At 38.1% G+C, this 18721-nt stretch overlaps 1 protein-coding gene across 8 annotated transcripts in view; it reads right to left on the reverse strand.

Annotated features, from left to right (window-relative positions):
• Positions 1-18721, reverse strand: part of Ralgapa1 (Ral GTPase activating protein catalytic subunit alpha 1) — a 245380-nt gene that overhangs the window by 159295 nt on the left and 67364 nt on the right. For all 8 annotated transcript variants that reach the window (XM_060387516.1, XM_060387510.1, XM_060387514.1 and 5 more), the window contains exons 12-16: positions 17166-17300; positions 10509-10657; positions 4634-4763; positions 2813-3050; positions 1558-1719 (exon numbers count right to left, since the gene is read on the reverse strand). In XM_060387516.1, coding sequence (XP_060243499.1) covers positions 1558-1719; positions 2813-3050; positions 4634-4763; positions 10509-10657; positions 17166-17300 — 814 coding nt within the window. The remainder of the gene's footprint in view (positions 1-1557; positions 1720-2812; positions 3051-4633; positions 4764-10508; positions 10658-17165; positions 17301-18721) is intronic.

Below are 18721 nucleotides of genomic sequence, written 5' to 3' on the forward strand. Positions count from 1 at the left end.
CTTTAGGCCTCTATGCGCATAAAGGGTCTTCAGAAGAATGTACAAGAAACTGCTAAGAGGGTCTGCCTCTAGAGACATCAACTGGGCAAACAGGAAGGAGGATGCTAGGAAGGTTTAATGGAACATATGTTCTTTTTCAGACTGAAACTTTACTCTTGTTCATTCACCTTGGTTATAAAAAAGTTATTTTTAAAAACTAAGAAATTAAATCCTAGCAGTCAGGAAGGCAGGGCAGGCTGATCCCTGTGAGTTCGAGGTCCAGCCTGGTGTACAAATTGAGTCTAGGACAGTCAAGACCACACAAAGAAACCCCGTCTTGAAAAAAATAATAAAAATAAAAATAAAGAGAAAAAGAAATTAAGGATATGGTGGTTCATATGTTCATATCTGTTATCCCAGTACTTAAGAAGCTATGACAGATTATTTCAAATTTGAGGTCAGTGAGTTTCAGGCCAGCCCAGGATACACTGTGAGACCCTGTCTCAGAGAACAAGACACAAGCAAGTCAGCAAGCTCTAGCAATATTTTAACTTGAATTTTCAAAGAACTTTCCAACTTTATACATGTATCTTTCTTAGCAAAACTTTTAATGCTTTACTTTGGTAAAGCTGTGTTTGGTAGCTGTGAAACCTGAAACGATATCAAGCAATTCTGTTTCAGGTAGAATATTAACAAATGAAGCACATAAAACCTAGAAAGGGGAGCCAGTGAGATGCCCAGTGCGTAAAGGCCAATCCTGACAACAGACATTCAATCCTGGACCTACCTGGTGGAAACAGAACCATCTCAAGTAGTCCTGTGACCTCTACACAAGGTGGTAAACACACACACACACACACACACATAATCTTTAATATAATGCCTAGAAAGCTTTGGTAAATTGTCCAATGTTACCTAGACATTCAGTAAGAAAAAGAGTAGGAAAGAGCTTAGGACATATGTCCTCCTTATGCTACCTTCCAGGAGTATTCTCTCTACGATAAGTCAACCACGTCATATGGCTCTGAGAGAAAAAAGAACAGTTGTTGGTTCTAGTGTCTGTTGTGTTGCCTTAAGCCTACAGTTGCTTCTCACAGTGTTCCTACAATCCTTTTTTATATGATAGAAGTTACTTTATTTAAAAAAGAAAAAACAATATAGATTTCTTCTCCATCTCAGTTGCCTGCCAAAGGGCATGAATGAATTCCTTGTTGCCCTGTTGGAAGTTTGTAAAGCCAGTAAAACTATGTAATTGTATTACTCAAAGTTTGCTACTATCTCCATGTTTATGGGTATATTTACTTAATAAAAAGTATACTAGCTCACGCTTGAGTTGTACATTTTGAATCCAAGTTCTACTTTTTGAATTCTATAAAATGACAATTTGCAAACAAAGAAACCTGTAATAAAGTAAACTACATAAATGCAAGACTGCATATATTAAAAGCATAGAGGCTAATGAACATGCTGTTGAGCTATAAGAATTGCTGGGAGGAAGTTTGTTTGCTATAGAAATTCCTAATTTCCCAAAAGAGAGCAAAATGGCTCTGTCTGTTTCCCATGGTGTAGAGTACATACCAACAGTTTTCTGCCGTACTATACTCCTTGCCTTTTCAGTTCCTGGGGAGCCCGTGGTCGTTGCACTTCTTTGTCTCATGGGTGCCTGGCCAGGCTGATCACGACTCCATCCTCTAGAAAATGACTTGTCAACTGAGACTTTCTGAAATTCATGTCCAACTCCTAGAAATGCAATATCAGCATGTAGAATATTGATTGCCTGATGGTTATCTTTCAGTTATCACAGATATGCTGTTGCAGATTCTAAGGCTTCCTCACAATACGCTGTAAAGTAACTATAGCCAGGTGTGGTGGTGCACACCTTTAATCCCACACTCGGGAGCCAGGGGCAGGCAGACTGTGAGTTCAAGGCCAGCCTGGTCTACAAAGAGAGTCCAGGACAGCCAGAACTGTTACACAGAAAAACCCTGTCTCAAAAAACCAAAAAGAAAAATAAATAATAATAACAACAATAATAATGATAATAAATAACATAACTATAAAGATTTTTGAGCTTCATTATATGTAAAAATTATATTCAAAACTTAGGATAAGAAATGAGCTGAAGGAAAGTCATCTTGTGGTGACAGTTTTTAACTTCTAAGTACCAATAATAGCCACTTGAGAAATAGTGCAGAAAAAGTTGTACAGGCATATACTTAACTATCACGGACAAACAAGTAAATATGAAATATGACTTAAATATAATTCCTAACTAGCAACTCATTCTTAAAAAAATGTAAAATACTACACAAAGAACATGACAGAGATAAAATAATTGTGCTATGGCCCTCATCTCATTTTACTATTACACAAATATTATTTCACAACTAAAGAATGTTTACTTGTTGTTTAATAAAATGCATTCAAGAGAATTTTCTAAGTAATGCTTTATTATATCCTTTAAAAATAAAATGAAGTCATCCTTTCAGGTCTACTTAAAAATTACTTATACTAAAAAGTAATACATATTATAAATCCTGATTTGGGTTAATCATTTAAAATGAAAGTTAAGATTGTATATTATTTAACTTCAGTTAAATATAAGATTGACCATAACCTATATGTAGAACAGTCTTTATCTTATTATTGTTAGTTTTAAGGTTAAAAAGATAGCACTTTATTTCTGTACTTCCCAGTTGGAAATGTGACGCCTCCAGAATAAATGAAAAGAGAGTCGAGAAGATGACCTGCCCTCAGCACTCCTTCTGGCTTCGTTTTCCCCTACTAAATTATTTAAACAAATTCCTATGGAGAATCTTTGAACAACTCTTACCTTTCCCTTTGTGCTTTTTTTGTTTCTGTTCACTGAGCTTATCCAACGGCAAATCACTGAGATCCAAACTATACAAATTCCTAGCTAACACTTTAGTAAGTGTCTCCATGGTCAGTGACCACTCAGTGGCTAGTTCTTCCCAATAGGTCAATGATGATAACACAGAAAGTAAGTCATCCCAGAGTTCTCGAGAGATGTACACATTTAGATTTGCTTTGATCCAGGCAACAATGAGAGTCTACAAAGACAAATATTTAGAAGTAACAATGAGATCTATTTGGTGTGTGACTTCAAAAAAACCTATTCAATTCTTTTTATCTAAAAGCAGAAAAAAAAATTAAATCATGTAATATCCATTACTACACGCTGCACAAATAACTCATGCAATTATTGCTACCTGATAAGAATTTCAGCTAAGTGACTGCTGAGTCCCAGTACTCAAGGAATACAAGACTTTAATGCATAACTTCCATACTGCATTGTATCACTAAGTAAAAGCTATGTAAAAAGATGCTTCCATATTATTTAGTGTTGACACTGAGTTTTTAAATGAAAAACTTCAAACTACTGATTTAATCCCAGATTAAAGATGGAAATGACTATGGAATTTGGAACTTTGCTTTACTACTATAAAGGGCGGGAAGGGTCCTAGAGATGTGCCTAATGAAACAACCTTGGAAAGCTATACGTAAAGTAAAGGTTACAACTAAATTTCATTTTAAAGACACAACAGCAATTAAGAGTATTTTGTAATAAATCCAATTACAGTATCAAAAGCTTACTTTTAAGAAGGCAGAAAATACTGATTATCCAGTACCCTCTGAGGTTTTGTAACTGATACTAAAAATGTACCCTATTATTGAAGATATAAGTCACAAAATAAAGTTCTCAAAACTTTATTTCATGCATTTTGCTAAGGAATTATTATAAATTCACACATGAAATGTAAAGATAAAACAGAAGGGCCTAATGACCTTTTATCCTCTAAATGTTTAAACTACCAAAAAGTTATTTTATACAACATGCTAAATTTTATCTTTCTATAGCTCCCATCACTGGATTAGTTAAGAAAATTGAAAAATTTCTGAAAGTTTAGATAATACATGTTTCTGTTTTAAAAGCTAATTTATCATTAGCAGAAATTTTTATGTCAGAAATTAAGAACTAAAAAATGCCAATGTAAATGTTTATATTTATGGCCTTTATCTCTGACATTAAGAATCATTCTAAAGGGCTGGAGAGATGGCTCAGCCGTTAAAGGCTAGGCTCACAACCACAGATATAAGACTCATTCTAACTATGTAATTTTATTTAATATGTCATCATAAAAATATTTTCTATTTGAGAGCTCATGGTACGTTTAAAGTAAGCACATTACCTTCATGTTAAAGCCACCACTGGCACTTCAATTCTAGAAGAGAACAAGAGAACCTATGGCGCAGCCCAAGAATGCCTCTTGGTTATGTACTGCAGTTTTATTACTACAGAACGAACTGAAAATGGCCTTCCTAATAATCCCTGGGATTCAGAAACTTCTACAACAATCAGACACTGTCCCTGTAGTCCTTTGACGGCTTTCTGAAAGCACCAGCATGCCACATGAGAGGTAAAAGCACCATCACTCCTCATCACAGTTTTTTCTTACTGTAGGTTGTGAATCTGTATGTATGTCTATTATATAAGCAGCTTTTAGTTTAGCTCTATAAAACATCCTTTAACATGAGCAGGTTTCTGATTTAAAGCATTTTCCCTACTAATAAGCTCAGCTTCAATGAATCCTTTAAAAACAAACACATCTATCCACGTATGTATTTTCATTGCCTGGAAAAGTGGTCCTGCAAGTCGACCTGCCAGAGTCATGTTTTTCTTCCCCTGGAACTGCAGAAAAGCTTGTGATGACATCTTCAGTACCGACTCTGTGACTCTGAGCAACACAAGCAGCATCTGTTCCCTTAAAAAAAAAAAAGAAGATCCGTTAATGTTTCCTTCTTGCTTTGAGTTACTGAACAATTTTCATATTAATCTGTTGTAAATAACATTGTCATTTGGAATAACTCAAATGCTCATTCTTTGAAAGACTACCCAGTTTCTAGAACCCTTTACATATTAAAATTAAGGACTGAAGTTTGCCCCACACATTGTACCAGACGCACAGCTTGGTGCCCACGTGGACCTCTAACAGCAGGAGCAGGGGCTGGCTCTGATGCTGTTGCCTCCCTGTGGATGTCTTTCCCCTAACTAGCCCACCTTGTCTAGCCAGCCTCAATAGAAGAAGATTCGCCCTGTACTACTTAGAAAAAAAAATTGAAGTTTGTAAGCCTTTATGAGACATTATAAAATCCTTTTAGGACATAATACCTTCAGGCACAAACTGTTTTATGGTTTTAATAAAACATTTAGAAAAGAAAAAAGATAAAGATACTGTTTCCCTTCCTCCCAACTCATTTGTTTCTTGAGACAGGATCTCATGAAACTTAGGCTGGCTCAACCTTCCTAATGTAGTCAAGGATGACCTTCAACTCCTGATTCAAGATTCTATCTCTTAATGCTTACAGAAGCTTGCCACCATGTCCTTTCCTCCCTTTTAGTTTCAGTAACTAAAAAATTATTTATATATGTGTGTTTATCTGTGTGTGTGTGTGTGTGTGTGTATCTATGTGTGTATGCCATATATGTGCAGGCACCTGAGGAAGTTAGAAGAGGGCCTCAGATTTCCTGGAGCTGGAGTTACCAGCAGTTGTGGGCTCCCAATGTGGGAGCTAGGAATTGAAGTCAGGTCCTCTGGAAAGGCATAACCGGCCCTTAACTGCTCAGCCATCTCTCTAGCCCCATTCAACAATGTTTTAATTTTTTGTTCTATATGAGTATTAAAACCAGAACCAATTTTAACATTGTCCTCACATTAACTCTTTCTCCTGTATGCTTTCTACTAATATCATAAAGCTATACCTGATATTTTAGGAACAAATTTGCCAACATATCAATAAATGAGGCTAACAGCAAGGCATAGTGGAATGCATTTGCAATTCTTGGGTGACTGAGGCAGGAGGTTGGAACACTTGGGACCAGCCTGCAATACACATAAGATCTTGTATCAAAAAAAAAAAGAAAAGAAAAAGGAAAGGAAAGGAAAGGAAAGGAAAGGAAAGGAAAGGAAAGGAAAAGAAAAGAAAAGAAAAGAAAAGAAAAGAAAAGAAAAGAAAAGAAAAGAAAAGAAAAGAAAAGAAAAGAAAAAGCAAACTGACAAGAGAATTTTACTTGAGTATGGAGCCAAGCTAGAGCCCAAGTCCCTATCAAGTCAATGTCTTAAGAGGCCATTTTGCAGTTTCTATCTAGGCACAGTTTTAAGGATGGTCACTGGAAGAAATGTAAATAAAGCATATTTTGGATATATGCCTAGGAGTGGTAGAGCTGGATCTTGAATATTCTCAAGTATACACCAAGGACATTTGCTCAAGAATGTTCGCAGCGGCCAGAATCTGGAAACAACCCAGATGTCCCTCAACGAAGGAATGGATACAGAAATTGCGGCACATTTACACAATGGAATATTACTCAGCAATTAAAAACAAGGAAATCATGAAATTTGCAGGCAAATGGTGGAAACTAGAAAAGGTCATCCTGAGTGAGGTATCCCAGAAGCAGAAAGACATACATGGTATATACTCACTTAAATAAGTGGATGTTAGACCTATAATATAGGATAAACATACTAAAATCTGTACACCTAAAGAAACTAAGCAAGAAGGAGTACCCTGGGTAAGATGATCAATCCTCACTCAGAAAGACAAACAGGATAGATATCAGAAGAGGGAGAAAACAGGGACCAGGACAGGAACCTACCACAAAGGGCCTCTGAAAAGACTCTACTGATCGAGGTATCAAAGCAGATGATGAGACTCATAGCCAACCTTTGGGCAGAGTGCAGGGACTCTTCTGAAAGAAGGGGGAGATAGAAAGACCTGGATAGGGCAGGTCTCTACCAGGAGAGCAACAGAACCAAAAAATCTGGGCACAGGGGTCTTTTCTGAGACTGATACTCCAACCAAGGACCATTCATGGAGGTAACCTAGAACCCCTGCACAGATGTAGCCCATGGCAGCTCAGTGTCCAAGTGGGTACCCTAGTAAGGGGAACAGGGACTGTCTCTGACAGGAACTCAGGCTCTTTGATCACCTCCCTCTGAGGGGGAAGCAGCCTTACCAGTCCATGGAGGAAGACAGTGCATCCAGTCCTGATGAGACCTGATAGACTAGAGTCCCAGGGAAGGGGAAGAGGACCTCCCCAATCAGTGGACTGGGGGAGGAGGGGCAGGGGGAGAGAAGAGGGAGGGATGGCTGGATTGGGAGGGGCTGAAGGAGGGGGCTACAGGTAGGATACAAAGTGAATAAATTTTAATATAAATAAATAGATAGATAGATAGATACAAATAGGAAAAAATGGGAATAAAAAAGTAGTAAGTTCCAGATCTAGATGCCATTTGAGGAGATGACGTGAGCGCAGAACCAAAGAAGAGATTATCACGCAGAGTAAAAATATATATGTACATACATACATGAGGTCTGGAGAGACAGTTAAAGAGAATTAACTGTTCTTCCAGAGGATCCAGGTTCAATTCCCAGCATCCACATGGCAGCTCACAACTGCCTGTAACTCATCTTCTAGGAGATTTGACACCTTCATACAGTTATAATTGCAGGCATACCACCAATGCACATATAATAAAATAAATAAACCATTAAAAAAATCTCCTAGGGCTAGAGGTATAGCTCAGTAGCAGAGCATTTGCCTAGTGTGTGAAGCAATTCCCCATACCATTAAAAAAAGATAAAAATTAGCAAAAAAAAAAAAAAAACAAAAACAAAAACAAAAAAAAAAAACCAAACATCATTCAGAGAACAAAAATCTTAAGTGTCAATAACTGTATGAAATGAAAATCTAACTACATATGACACAGTTTATAAATAAACCTCATCTTATTTACAGCCTAACTTTAACTTACTCATGTGTTTGGCAACTCTTAAAATTCATAATACAAAAAGAATAACTTAAGAAAGAAATCTCATAAAATCACTATTAAAATGTGGGTAATTGCCTTGGGTAGTATGACTTCAGCTTTAAAGACACTTAAAAGAATTATGGTGCTGGAGTAATGACTCAGCAGTTGAGAGCATGGACTGTTCTTCCAGAGGACCCAGATTCGATTCCTAGCACCCACACAGCAGGAGATCCAGTATCTTCTTCTGCCTCTCCCAGCACTAGGCAAGCATGTAGTATACAGACACACATGCAGGCAAAATACTAAAATACATAAAAATAAAATTTAAATTTTTTAAATTAAAAATAGAAAATAAACTCTAAAATTGTGTTCCACATGGCAAGACTCTTGGCTCATCATTGATTCAGAACTTACAAGAAGAAAAAGAGTGCTTCAGTTTGGGATAGTTTTCTGTTTTTTGTTTTCTGGGCAAGTATAGCTGTATGTAGTCCAAGTGAGCCTCAAATTTGCAATCCTCCTGCCTCTGCCTCCCAAGTACTAGATTATTAGTGTCCACTTTTTTGAAATGAGAAAGACCGTAATTTAAACTCTGCTTATTATTCACCATGGGTTGTATAAACAAAGACCAGTCATAATCTCCTAATGACTAACTGAAGGAGACACATAGTCTACATGAAATTCTACATATACTTTTAGTGAAAAAAAAAAAAAAAAGTTTTTAAAATAAAGCCAAAGGGCTGGGAGACAGTCCGGCAGTAAAGAACACTCACTGCTCTTGCTAAGGAGATGGGTTCAATTCTAAGCACTCACATGGCAGCTCATAATCCTCTGTAATTCTGAGTCCAGGGGATCTGGAGAGGGAGGCCCTCTTCTGGCCTCCACAGAAACCAGGCATGCATACAGTGCAGCTACATGCATGTAGGCAAAACATTCATGCCATGCACATAAAAATGTTTAAAGCCATTTCCTCCAAAGTAGCAAAACAGAAATTAAGCACTTCCTTCAACCAAGTGTTCTCGCTTTTGTTGTCGTTTTGTTTGTCTGTTTTCTTGAGACAGGGTTTCTCTGTGTAGCCCTGGCTGTCCTGGAACCCCCTTTGTAGAGCATGCTGGCTTTGAACTCAGAGAAATCCACTTGCCTCTATCTCCTAAGTGATGGGATCAAAGGTGTGTATGTATGTACCACTGCCTGCCTGTAATCCTATTTAAATAACTCTAAGGAAAAAAGAATGAATACATATGAGTATGTTCACTGTCCTCTACTCCCCTCACCCCAAAATAAAAATTACATGTTCACTAGGTTAGTTACAGGCTTCTATTTCCAACTTCACTAATAGATGTTGATTAGGTTAGTTACAGGCTTCTATTCCCAACTACTATGGGAGTGAAGGCAGGAAAACTAAATTTAAGGCCTGTCTGCACTACAGAGCAAGATCAAGATTAATGAGACCCTGTCTCAAAATCAGTGACTTGTGGTAGCTTACAGTTGTAATCCTAGCGCTCAGGAGGCTAAGGTACGAGAGTTAAGAGTTCCAGGCCCAGCCTGGGCTGTTAGATAGCAAAGCTGGCTCTCAAAAAAAAAAAAGAAAACAAACAAACAAACAAACAACCTCAAAGTAAATAAAAACTAAAACCTAAAAGAACCCAAAGATATAGCTGTTAATTGTGTGGCAGAAAACTTCTTAGCATGTACAAGGCTATAATCAAATACCTAATACTGAAAATATAAAATTGTGCCTCACATGCTATATAATTATGCAATTGTGTGATTTAATGAGTCAAATGTTTACAAAACGAGAAACACCACAAGAGAATAGTCTATATTTATACATTACACTTTCTTTTTTATTTTTAAGTTGGCTGTAACCATTTATTATTCTAACACAAGCTACAGAACTCTCATTCTTCAAAGTTCTACTTTTCCATTTTATTTACCAAGTATCTAAAGAACTAAGAATACATAATGTATTACATTAAATAAAGTAAGCAATACAAAATTAGGGCAACTTTTATTATTCTTGGTGGTGGCTCCAATTCAGTTGAGTAAACAAACACTAATAAATAATTTAAGAATCAAGATTATCTTGAAAAGAACTAGACAAAGATACCTATCTGGTACAAGATAAAGTAAGGAAAAATAAGTAAAAAGGAAATACAGAAAGAGTAGGATGACTCCAAATAGCTTTGGTGAGCACAGAAAAAGACTGTGGATATTCTAAAGTAAAATTCAGGATATGCTAAGGAAAAGGCAATTTGACAGTGCTGGAAAGCAGCAAGATGTAGGCTACACTTAACAGGCCAAAAGTGCATAGGGAAAAGCACAAAGAGGCCTGAAAGCAGGGACAATGAAGGCCAAAGTAACGAAAAAGGTTTTAATAGTTCAATCATCTAATAACATCTTCAACTGTCACACAAGCAAAACATAATTTCTCTGTATAAGCAGAAATGTGTGCATTCATTCCTGGGAGAAAGAGGTGACAATTTTGCCTGCTCCAGGCCGTCCAAGGGGTTTTATGGAAGTTAATAAGGGTGTCTAAAATAAAATAAGACAGTCTACTGTCACACAGTCACTATATAAACGTTTGTCCTCACTCAGTAACAGCAGCCCCTCAGTTTGTAGTGCACCCTATTCACAGGCGCTACTCCTTGAAAACCAACTGTACTTACACAGAGAATAATAGCTATAAAGAATTATTACCAGGTCTTTTTGTCCATTGATACTTGCACAACCATGTATCGATAAATATTAAGAATACGTTTACACATATCTGTGTGTTCATCCAAAAGATTTTTTATTTCATTTGCAGGTTCAAGAAGAAATATGTTTGATGAGTTTATAATGAACACCTGTAATAGGAGAAATCAATAATTATTCATAATGAAATTTCAATGGTAGATTCCCCATTTTTGTGTTTTCTTTAAGACAGGATCTCAGTCTGTAACCGTGGCCTGAACCTCACTATGAAGACCAGGATAAGCTGAAACCTGTTACAATCCCGTTGCTCTTGCCTCTCAAGTGCTGTGACTGTAGGCATGAGCTACCACATCAGGCTCAATAGTGGCTCCCACACTACACACACACAGAAGGAGGGGAGGAGAGGGGGAGAGAAATTTTAAGTTACCATGGTTTAGTTAATACTCCCAAAGAAACAGAATGGATCCACATATATGCTTGCAAAGTGAGAAGTTTATAAGCATAACCATGGACAATAGTTAAGAACAAAAAGCTTACTGTAAAAGATAATAACTACACCAGAAAAGTTTTTCTTTAAATTGTATAAACAAAACCACTTCCTTCTTTATTTTTATCTGTGTACATCTGTTCTTGTAAGAACAGCCTATATAAAATAAAAGGCTATATATTGGCTGCCTCTGTCATAAACTCAGTTGCCTGCACTTTGATCTCTTCCCCCTGGCAATGGGGCCTTTCCAGGCCACAGAGGAAGAAGATCCAGGCAGTCCTGATGAGACTTGATAAGCTAGGGTCAGATGGCAAAGGAGGACTCCCCCTTTCAGTGGACTAAGGGAAAGGGATGGGAAAAAGAAGAATGGGTGGGACTAAAAGAGGATGAGGGAGGGGGCTAAAATTGGGACGTAAAATGAATAAATTATTTAAGAAACTATATATTATAAATATAATGTATGAGAATGCATTAATTATGCCATTAGGAAAGCTTACTATCACTCATTCATTGTAAACTGTGACTTCCTTCTGAATGCTGCTATAAAGACAAACAATGCAACAGCTGTGCTCTGAAGCTCTCCACACTTCATGCTGCTTCATTTTTGTTGTGTCTTGCTTTACTTTTTAGATAGGATCTTATGTAAATAAGACGGGCCTCAAGCTTGCCATGTTCCCACGGCTAGTCTCAGACACATTGGAAGATTTGAATATTGCACCTATAAACTCTGACCATTTATCTTTTTAATCATATCTCCTCTTTCCTACAAGCACTCTGTTGCCAGATGCAATTGTACGGTCATTTGGAAAGAAAAAAAAAGTATTAAGCACACTTTTAAGCACACTTTTAAGAGTGAAAAGAGTAGCATACATGAACCAACAGAAAGAACAGGTAAGAAATGAATAGGTAAGCATTAGGAATAAAATGAAAATGAAATGAGGTTCAACAGAGGATTTTAAAGGGTAATTCAGTGATTAACTGCCTGACAGTAAAATTCAAATAAAATGGACTGTGGTTGTTTGAATAAAAATAGCTCCCAAAGGTCCACAAGGCGTGGCACTGCTGGAGTGTGTCACTTTCTTTTCATGCTGCCAGCAGACTGAGATGTAAAACTTGCAGCTCCTCCAGCACCGTGTCTGCCTGCAGGCTGCCATGCTCCCTGCCAAGATAATGCAATAAATCTCTGAAACTATAAGCCAGCCCCAATTAAATGTTTCCTTTGTAAGAGTTGCAGTGGTCATGGTGCCTCTTCACAGCAACAGAACCCCTAACTAAGACAGAAGTTGGTACCAGGACTGGGATGTTGCTGTGATAGGCCTGACCGTGACTTTGTTCATAGGAATGTAGACTTTGGGACTTTGGCTGTGAAAAGCAGCTAAATGCTTTAATTTAAGCTCAGCTTAGTGGGTCATACTATTAGGAGCATGGAAGACAGTGGTGCTGAGAAGAGTTCTGGATTAGTTGTGTTGGAAAAAAAAAACTTTCAAAACAGCCTACTATTGACTCTGTTATATGATTATTAGTGTTTATTCTTATGAAGAACTATAATGAAAAGGAATAAGCTGAACAAGGAAAAATACAAAATATACAGTTCAAAAAGGGGGGGCACTAGGAAATGGAATGGAGCTAAATCCTGTACTTAAGGAGATAAACTGATTAATGAGAAGCATAATGTTAAATGAAACAAAGTGACCTCAGGGCAAGATCCCATCCAGCTAAACTTCCAACTTGTGAAAAGAAATTTTTTTTTCAATGCAGTTTATTCAGGAACCTTGAACAATCATCTGATCCTGGGGAAAGCCAGCCCACAGCTTAAATAGCCTCTGGGTAGCCAACCCCAGCGTGCCACGTGGGCAATGCAGATAGGTCCACATACACGGAAGCAAGCCAGATCCTCAGCCTTAGCCAAATGTGGAATTGTTCGTGACAGAGAGCACTCACCATCGGGAAGGTGGAAGGCGGAAACCAGCTCCATCTTTAAGGCACAGCATTCCGCAGCTCTCTACAGTTCCCCCTTTTTGTTTTAGACACATCAGGCAAGAAAAAGCCTAGAGCCAGATGTTTAGCCAGCCTGGTCTAAGAGCAAGTTCCAGGACAACCAAGCTTAGGCAGTGAGGGAAACCATCAAAAAAGGAAAGCTGGTGATGAAGTAACTGAATGAGGGGGCGATGTACCGACCCAGCAAGTAGCAGAAACTGGCAGCTTTGGCCATGTGGTTCTGGCTTTAGTGTCAATGATACAAGAAAGGGATTATCGATTCTCCCTCCACAGCTAAGGAAAGCAGCTGAGGTCAGGTATGTATTAGGGATGTCTCTGCATGGAGGCCTAGAGAGTCCACTGTGTGAAGCTCTGAAGGTGAGCCTGGATTGACGTGGAGACTCCAAGATGTTGGAGATTCCAGAATCATGGGATACCGACCAAGGAGAGCTACTAACAGGGAGTGAAACAAGCCCAAGAAAAAGAAGTATGTTGTAGTCAACAAAGCTAAAAGTAGTTGGAGATCTGAAGAGTGTTTTGACATCAGACATGGAGAAGCAGAACTTGGAGTTAGCCCAGCTGGTTTCTGGTCTTGCTTTGGTCCAGTACTTCCTCCCTATATTCCCTTTCCAACCTTTTGGAATGGTTATATATATATCTGTGCATTGTGTCTGAGAAGTATGTAACCTGCGTTTTGATTTTGATTTTTATAGGGGATTGCAGTTAGGAGACTGATGAGTCTCTTTTAAAAAAATTTATTATTTACACAATATTCTGCCTGCACACCAGAGCGTACTATAGATGTTTATGGGCCAACATGTGGTTTCTGGGAAATGAACTCAGGACCTTTGGAAGAACAGCGAGTGTTTCTTAACCTCTGAGCCATCTCTCCAGCCCCTGCATGAGTCTCTTAAGAGACTTTGAACATTGGATTTTTAAACAGTCTATGATGGACTATGGGGACTTTTGAAGTTAGACTATATGCATTTTGCATTACAATATGGCTACAGCCTATGGGGACCAGGGAGTGAAATCTGGTGGACCGAATAAAAATGGCCCCTTTAGGTCCACAGGAAGTGTCACAATTAGGACTAGTGGCCTTGTTGGAGGATGCATTAGCATTGTTGGAAGTGTATTTTCTACTGTCAGTGGATCAAGATGTAGAACTCTCAACTTCTCCAGCACCATGCCTGCCTGTACACTGCCATGCTTCCTGCCATTACAATAATGGAGTAAACCTATGAAACTGCAAGCCAGCCCCAATTAAATGTTTTCCCTTATAAGATTTGTCATGGTCAGGGTGACTCTTCACAGCAATAGCAAACCTAACTAACATAGACATAGACTATTTAAAAAAACACACACACACACAAGTTGCAAACATTGACTTAAGAAATTTTAAAAGATGCATATATGAATACATGAAAGAAACTGAGCTGGTACTCTAGGCCTCCCTGATTCATCTCCCAACAGCAAACGGGTCTAGAAAACTAGCTTGAGCAGTCTTGCTCCACCTTCATGGGAGATGATCAATATCTCTGTTCAGATGCAAAAAAAGAAATCCACCCAATTTACTAAACAAAAATAGAATGTTGTTAGTAAGAACTGCATTTAAATAAAACTAAATAGTCTAATATCTCTTGTGGACATAAATATTAAAATCTTAAAATAGTAATAATCCAAGCAGAACAAAATACATTATTTTATCATGAAGAAGTTTACTCCAGAAATGTAAAGATGTCTTAATGTAGAAAAATCTAGTGCTACCCCCTCTCTCAATGAAATAAAATAGAAAATAAAAGTATGCTCATTTCAATATATACAGGAAAAGAATTTGGCATTAATTCATTACTTTAAAAAAGTTAAACTAAGAAAAAGCAGAAAAGACCATAATCTACATACAAGCATTTACAAAAAGTCTACCAAGTGTATATACAGAGCAACACGTGAGAAGCACCAACAGAAACAAGAGTAAATGGTGTGCTCTTTCCCGAAAGAAGAAGTATGACTCTGCAAGGATGGGCATAGAAGAGGGTTTGTAGAAAGGAAATGGAAATGGGAACTGACGTAGCTATATTATGATCTCAAACAGCAAAAGTGCTCTCGATCACCTCAATATCCTAGGAGTCCAGTAAGCAACAAAAGGAGGGTAGTAAAAAACAGTTATATAGCAGTCTGAAAAAGAAAACATCCAGACACAAGTAAAAGCAAGTTCAAAGGTAATAAGGCGAGAGCTTGCCTTGCATGTTGGAGGAGTAGTAACTGTAGAATGAAGTGAGTCAAGGGACAGCCAAGGCATGAAGAACAGAATTCTCCCCATTATCAACAGAGGGAGAAGATGTGCTCCTTTATCTTTTACAGGTCAATTGCATAAAGCACAATTTAAAGGAGAGAATAAGAATATATTTATATATAAAACAAACTCAAACTTCTTAAGATAATTAAGAGATATTAAATAGTTTACCTTTAACATTCTCAATTTGCAATTACTTTGTGGACCAGCGTGTGACGTACTCTGGACAGCAATGATGTAAATAAAGCCTTGTGGACAGTAATGAAGACCTGATTTGCTGCTTAGTGATAATGGAGCACAGAAAGGTAGCGAACAGTGAAAAATATATGATCTGACTTATGTTTACAGAATTCCTCTGCCCAGCACTGAGAACAGGTTAGGGAGTGAGAGAAAAAAACAGACTAGGAGTTTGCTGTAATGCACACAGTGTGAAGGTTTAGTAAAGGCTGTGAGTGTTAAGCAGTAGAAGAGTCTATATACATTCTGAAGACAGAGCCAAGACAAGAAATAATATGCTCTGGAAAATTAGAAGAGAGAGGGAGAGAGGGAGGGAGGGTAGGAGGGAGGAAAGAAGGGAGGGAGGGAGGGAGGGAGGGAGGAAGGAAGGAAGGAAGGAAAACAAAGCAAAACTTGATTTTTGATTTAAAAAGATCAATGTTAAAATTAACTTTGAGAAAAAGAAAAAAAAAGAAATGGCAGGATGCTTAAGCAGCATGCCTGGGGCCTCGGATTCTATCTGAAGAAACATAAACAGAAAAGCAGAAAAATAAAGGGAAGGAAAAGGAGAAAAGAAAGGAGTTCCTTATAAAGGAGTTCCGGCAGATCCTTCAAAGGACAAACACTAATACAGTGGTAGGAAGGCATGGTACAGGAGACAGCAATTCAGATGAGATGTGCAGACGGAGACTCGGGAAGTACTGTGGCCATCTTTGTGTACACTGTTTAAAGGTTGTCTCTGTATTATTCAAACACTCATTTCTGTGCCAGCCAGGAGCTGAGTACATGCTGAACTACATATTATTATCCTATGGTTGAATCATAGTTTGTAAACACTCCCTCCAACACCTTCTGAATGATTTCAAAAGAGCTGAACAGCCTATAGCAAAGACAAGAGAGGAAGGCAGGACTTCCAGCAGAGACGGACTCTAGGAAAAAATCGGGGGTGCGGAAAAAAGTCACCAGCCCGACGCAGCACCGAGAGACTGAGGAAAGGCAACATGCCACATGGCAGAATATAGTTTACTATAAAGGGGTTAATTTAAGACCTAGTTGAGGAGCAAGCCAAAGCTAAGGCCAAGCTTACACAACTAATAAAAAGTCTCTATGTCATTAGTCCATCTGCTAGCGGACTCAAAGAAAGTCCAATTGCAACTGGCCCCAAACATTTATATTTGTGAATTCCTACTTCTGCATATCCACCTATGAGTTATAGTATCGTATTTCTTCACTGTCTACAAAAGATGTGAAATGTTCTGTTTTTAAAAATCGTGACACTAGTGCATTGGCTTAGCTGGCAAAGGCCCTTGCTGCCAAGCCTGATGTCTCAAGCCTGATCTCTGGAACCACAGAGCAGGAGAGAATACACTCCATCAAGTTGTTTTCTGACCTCCACATGCCAAGTACAAAGCCACCTCCCCCACCACACTAAATGTAAAAACAAAACCAGTTATATTTTCCTAATTAAATTTACTTTTGCTTTATCTGTCTTGAATTTGAGCGTCTTTTCTCAACTATAAACTAAGTTCAATCTATGAGCATCTGAAATATTTGATGAGTGTTTTGTTTTTGTTTTTTAAGCTAAAGGGCTAAATACGTAGCACACTGGTAGAGAACTTGCCTAGCATGCCACAAGGTTTCAATCCCAGGAACTATAAACACACACACAAGCAATTAAGTTACCCACCTGCAAAACTGCCTGAGTGCCAGCTTGAATATTTTGTTCTGTGGCTTCTTCAGAGACATGAAAAGCATCTTGGTAGGAACCATTTTTTGTCCAACTAGAATTTCGAACGTGCTCAGAAATATTGGTCCCATTTTCCTGAAGCAAAATATTTTATTTTTAATATTTCATCAATAAGAATGCTGCAATGAGTCAGCAAACATAAAATTGTATGAAATTATTGGAGTCCACTACTAAACTGTTTCTTTCCCTCAGAAGAGATTATTATAGGGGCCTGGAGAGAAGATTCAGTGGTTAAGAGCACTTGCTGCTCTTCCAGAGGACCTGAATTCAGTGCTCAGCACCAACATCAACCGGCTCAAAACTGTCTGTAACTCCGGCTCCACTGGAGTCTAATGACTCTGAGGCTGCCTGCACTCACGCACATACTCACCTGAAGAAACACAGACCTACATAACTCAAAGTAATAAAAATCTTAAAAAATAAATCAAGATAAAGATATTTTAACTTATTACACAAGTAATATATAAGAAATTCTTACTAAGATAAACAAAGTAAAAAATTATGATAATGACTAGCCGGAGTTAAAAATCAATTCAGATATGGAGTCATTTTTCTGTGCATACTCTCAAATATTCAACAATTGTATTACACTATTCACAGCTTTGTAAAAGACTACTTCTGTTCTACATTAAATAGAAAAAAAAGATTAAGAATAGTAACATTCTTATAACTATAATTTTAAAAACAATAAACAAAAACAAAAAAACACTGTTCAAGCAATTACTGCAGAAGCTTTCTGCCTGGCTTCAGCACTATTACATATTACAGACTACAAGTTCCCGCGGGCAAAAGCCTACTTTGTGGTGCTGTGGGCTGTGTGCACAAGTGTGTACAGGCACTTGTACCCATGTGTGCTTACGTGGATACTTGATCCCTTCAGCTACTGCTGCTTCATTAACATTCCTCTTTTTCTCTTTCCCTCCCCGATAGGGTCTCATTCTATAGCCCAGCCTGGCCTTGAACTGTCAACAATTTTTCTGCTGCAGTCTCCCAAGAGCTAGAATTACAGGTGTAAGCCACTATGCCAACTCCTACCCCTCAGTGGTACTAGGACTCTAACTCAGGGCCTTCCATATGCTATGCAAGCACTCTACCACAGTAACATTCCCAGCCCTTTGTCACCAATATTTCCAAAGAACTGCGCTCTTACAGCTTGCATAGAGTTATACCTACAACATACAGGGAGTTTTGTCCAATACTGTCATAGTTAGAAACTGGACCAGGAACTCACTCTGTGGAGCTGATGCAACACCCCATGTGCCAAGCCTTTCGTTTGGGCTCTATATTTCTATGATAATATGTCTTCTAAAGTCTTCCCAAATGGCCTGCAAGTATAAAGATTCTTATCCACAAACTCCCCATTTCTACTTACTCCAGCCATGTTAGTCATCAACAACAAATTTGCACTTTTATTTCCATCCTTCCAAGAATGGCAATTACACTTGTAAAAGAAGGCAACTTAGGACAGCTCCTCATTCCTCATCTCTCTCAGCCAA

The sequence above is a fragment of the Meriones unguiculatus genome, chromosome 7 (genome assembly GCF_030254825.1).
Source record: "Meriones unguiculatus strain TT.TT164.6M chromosome 7, Bangor_MerUng_6.1, whole genome shotgun sequence".
Taxonomy (NCBI): Eukaryota; Metazoa; Chordata; class Mammalia; order Rodentia; family Muridae; genus Meriones; species Meriones unguiculatus.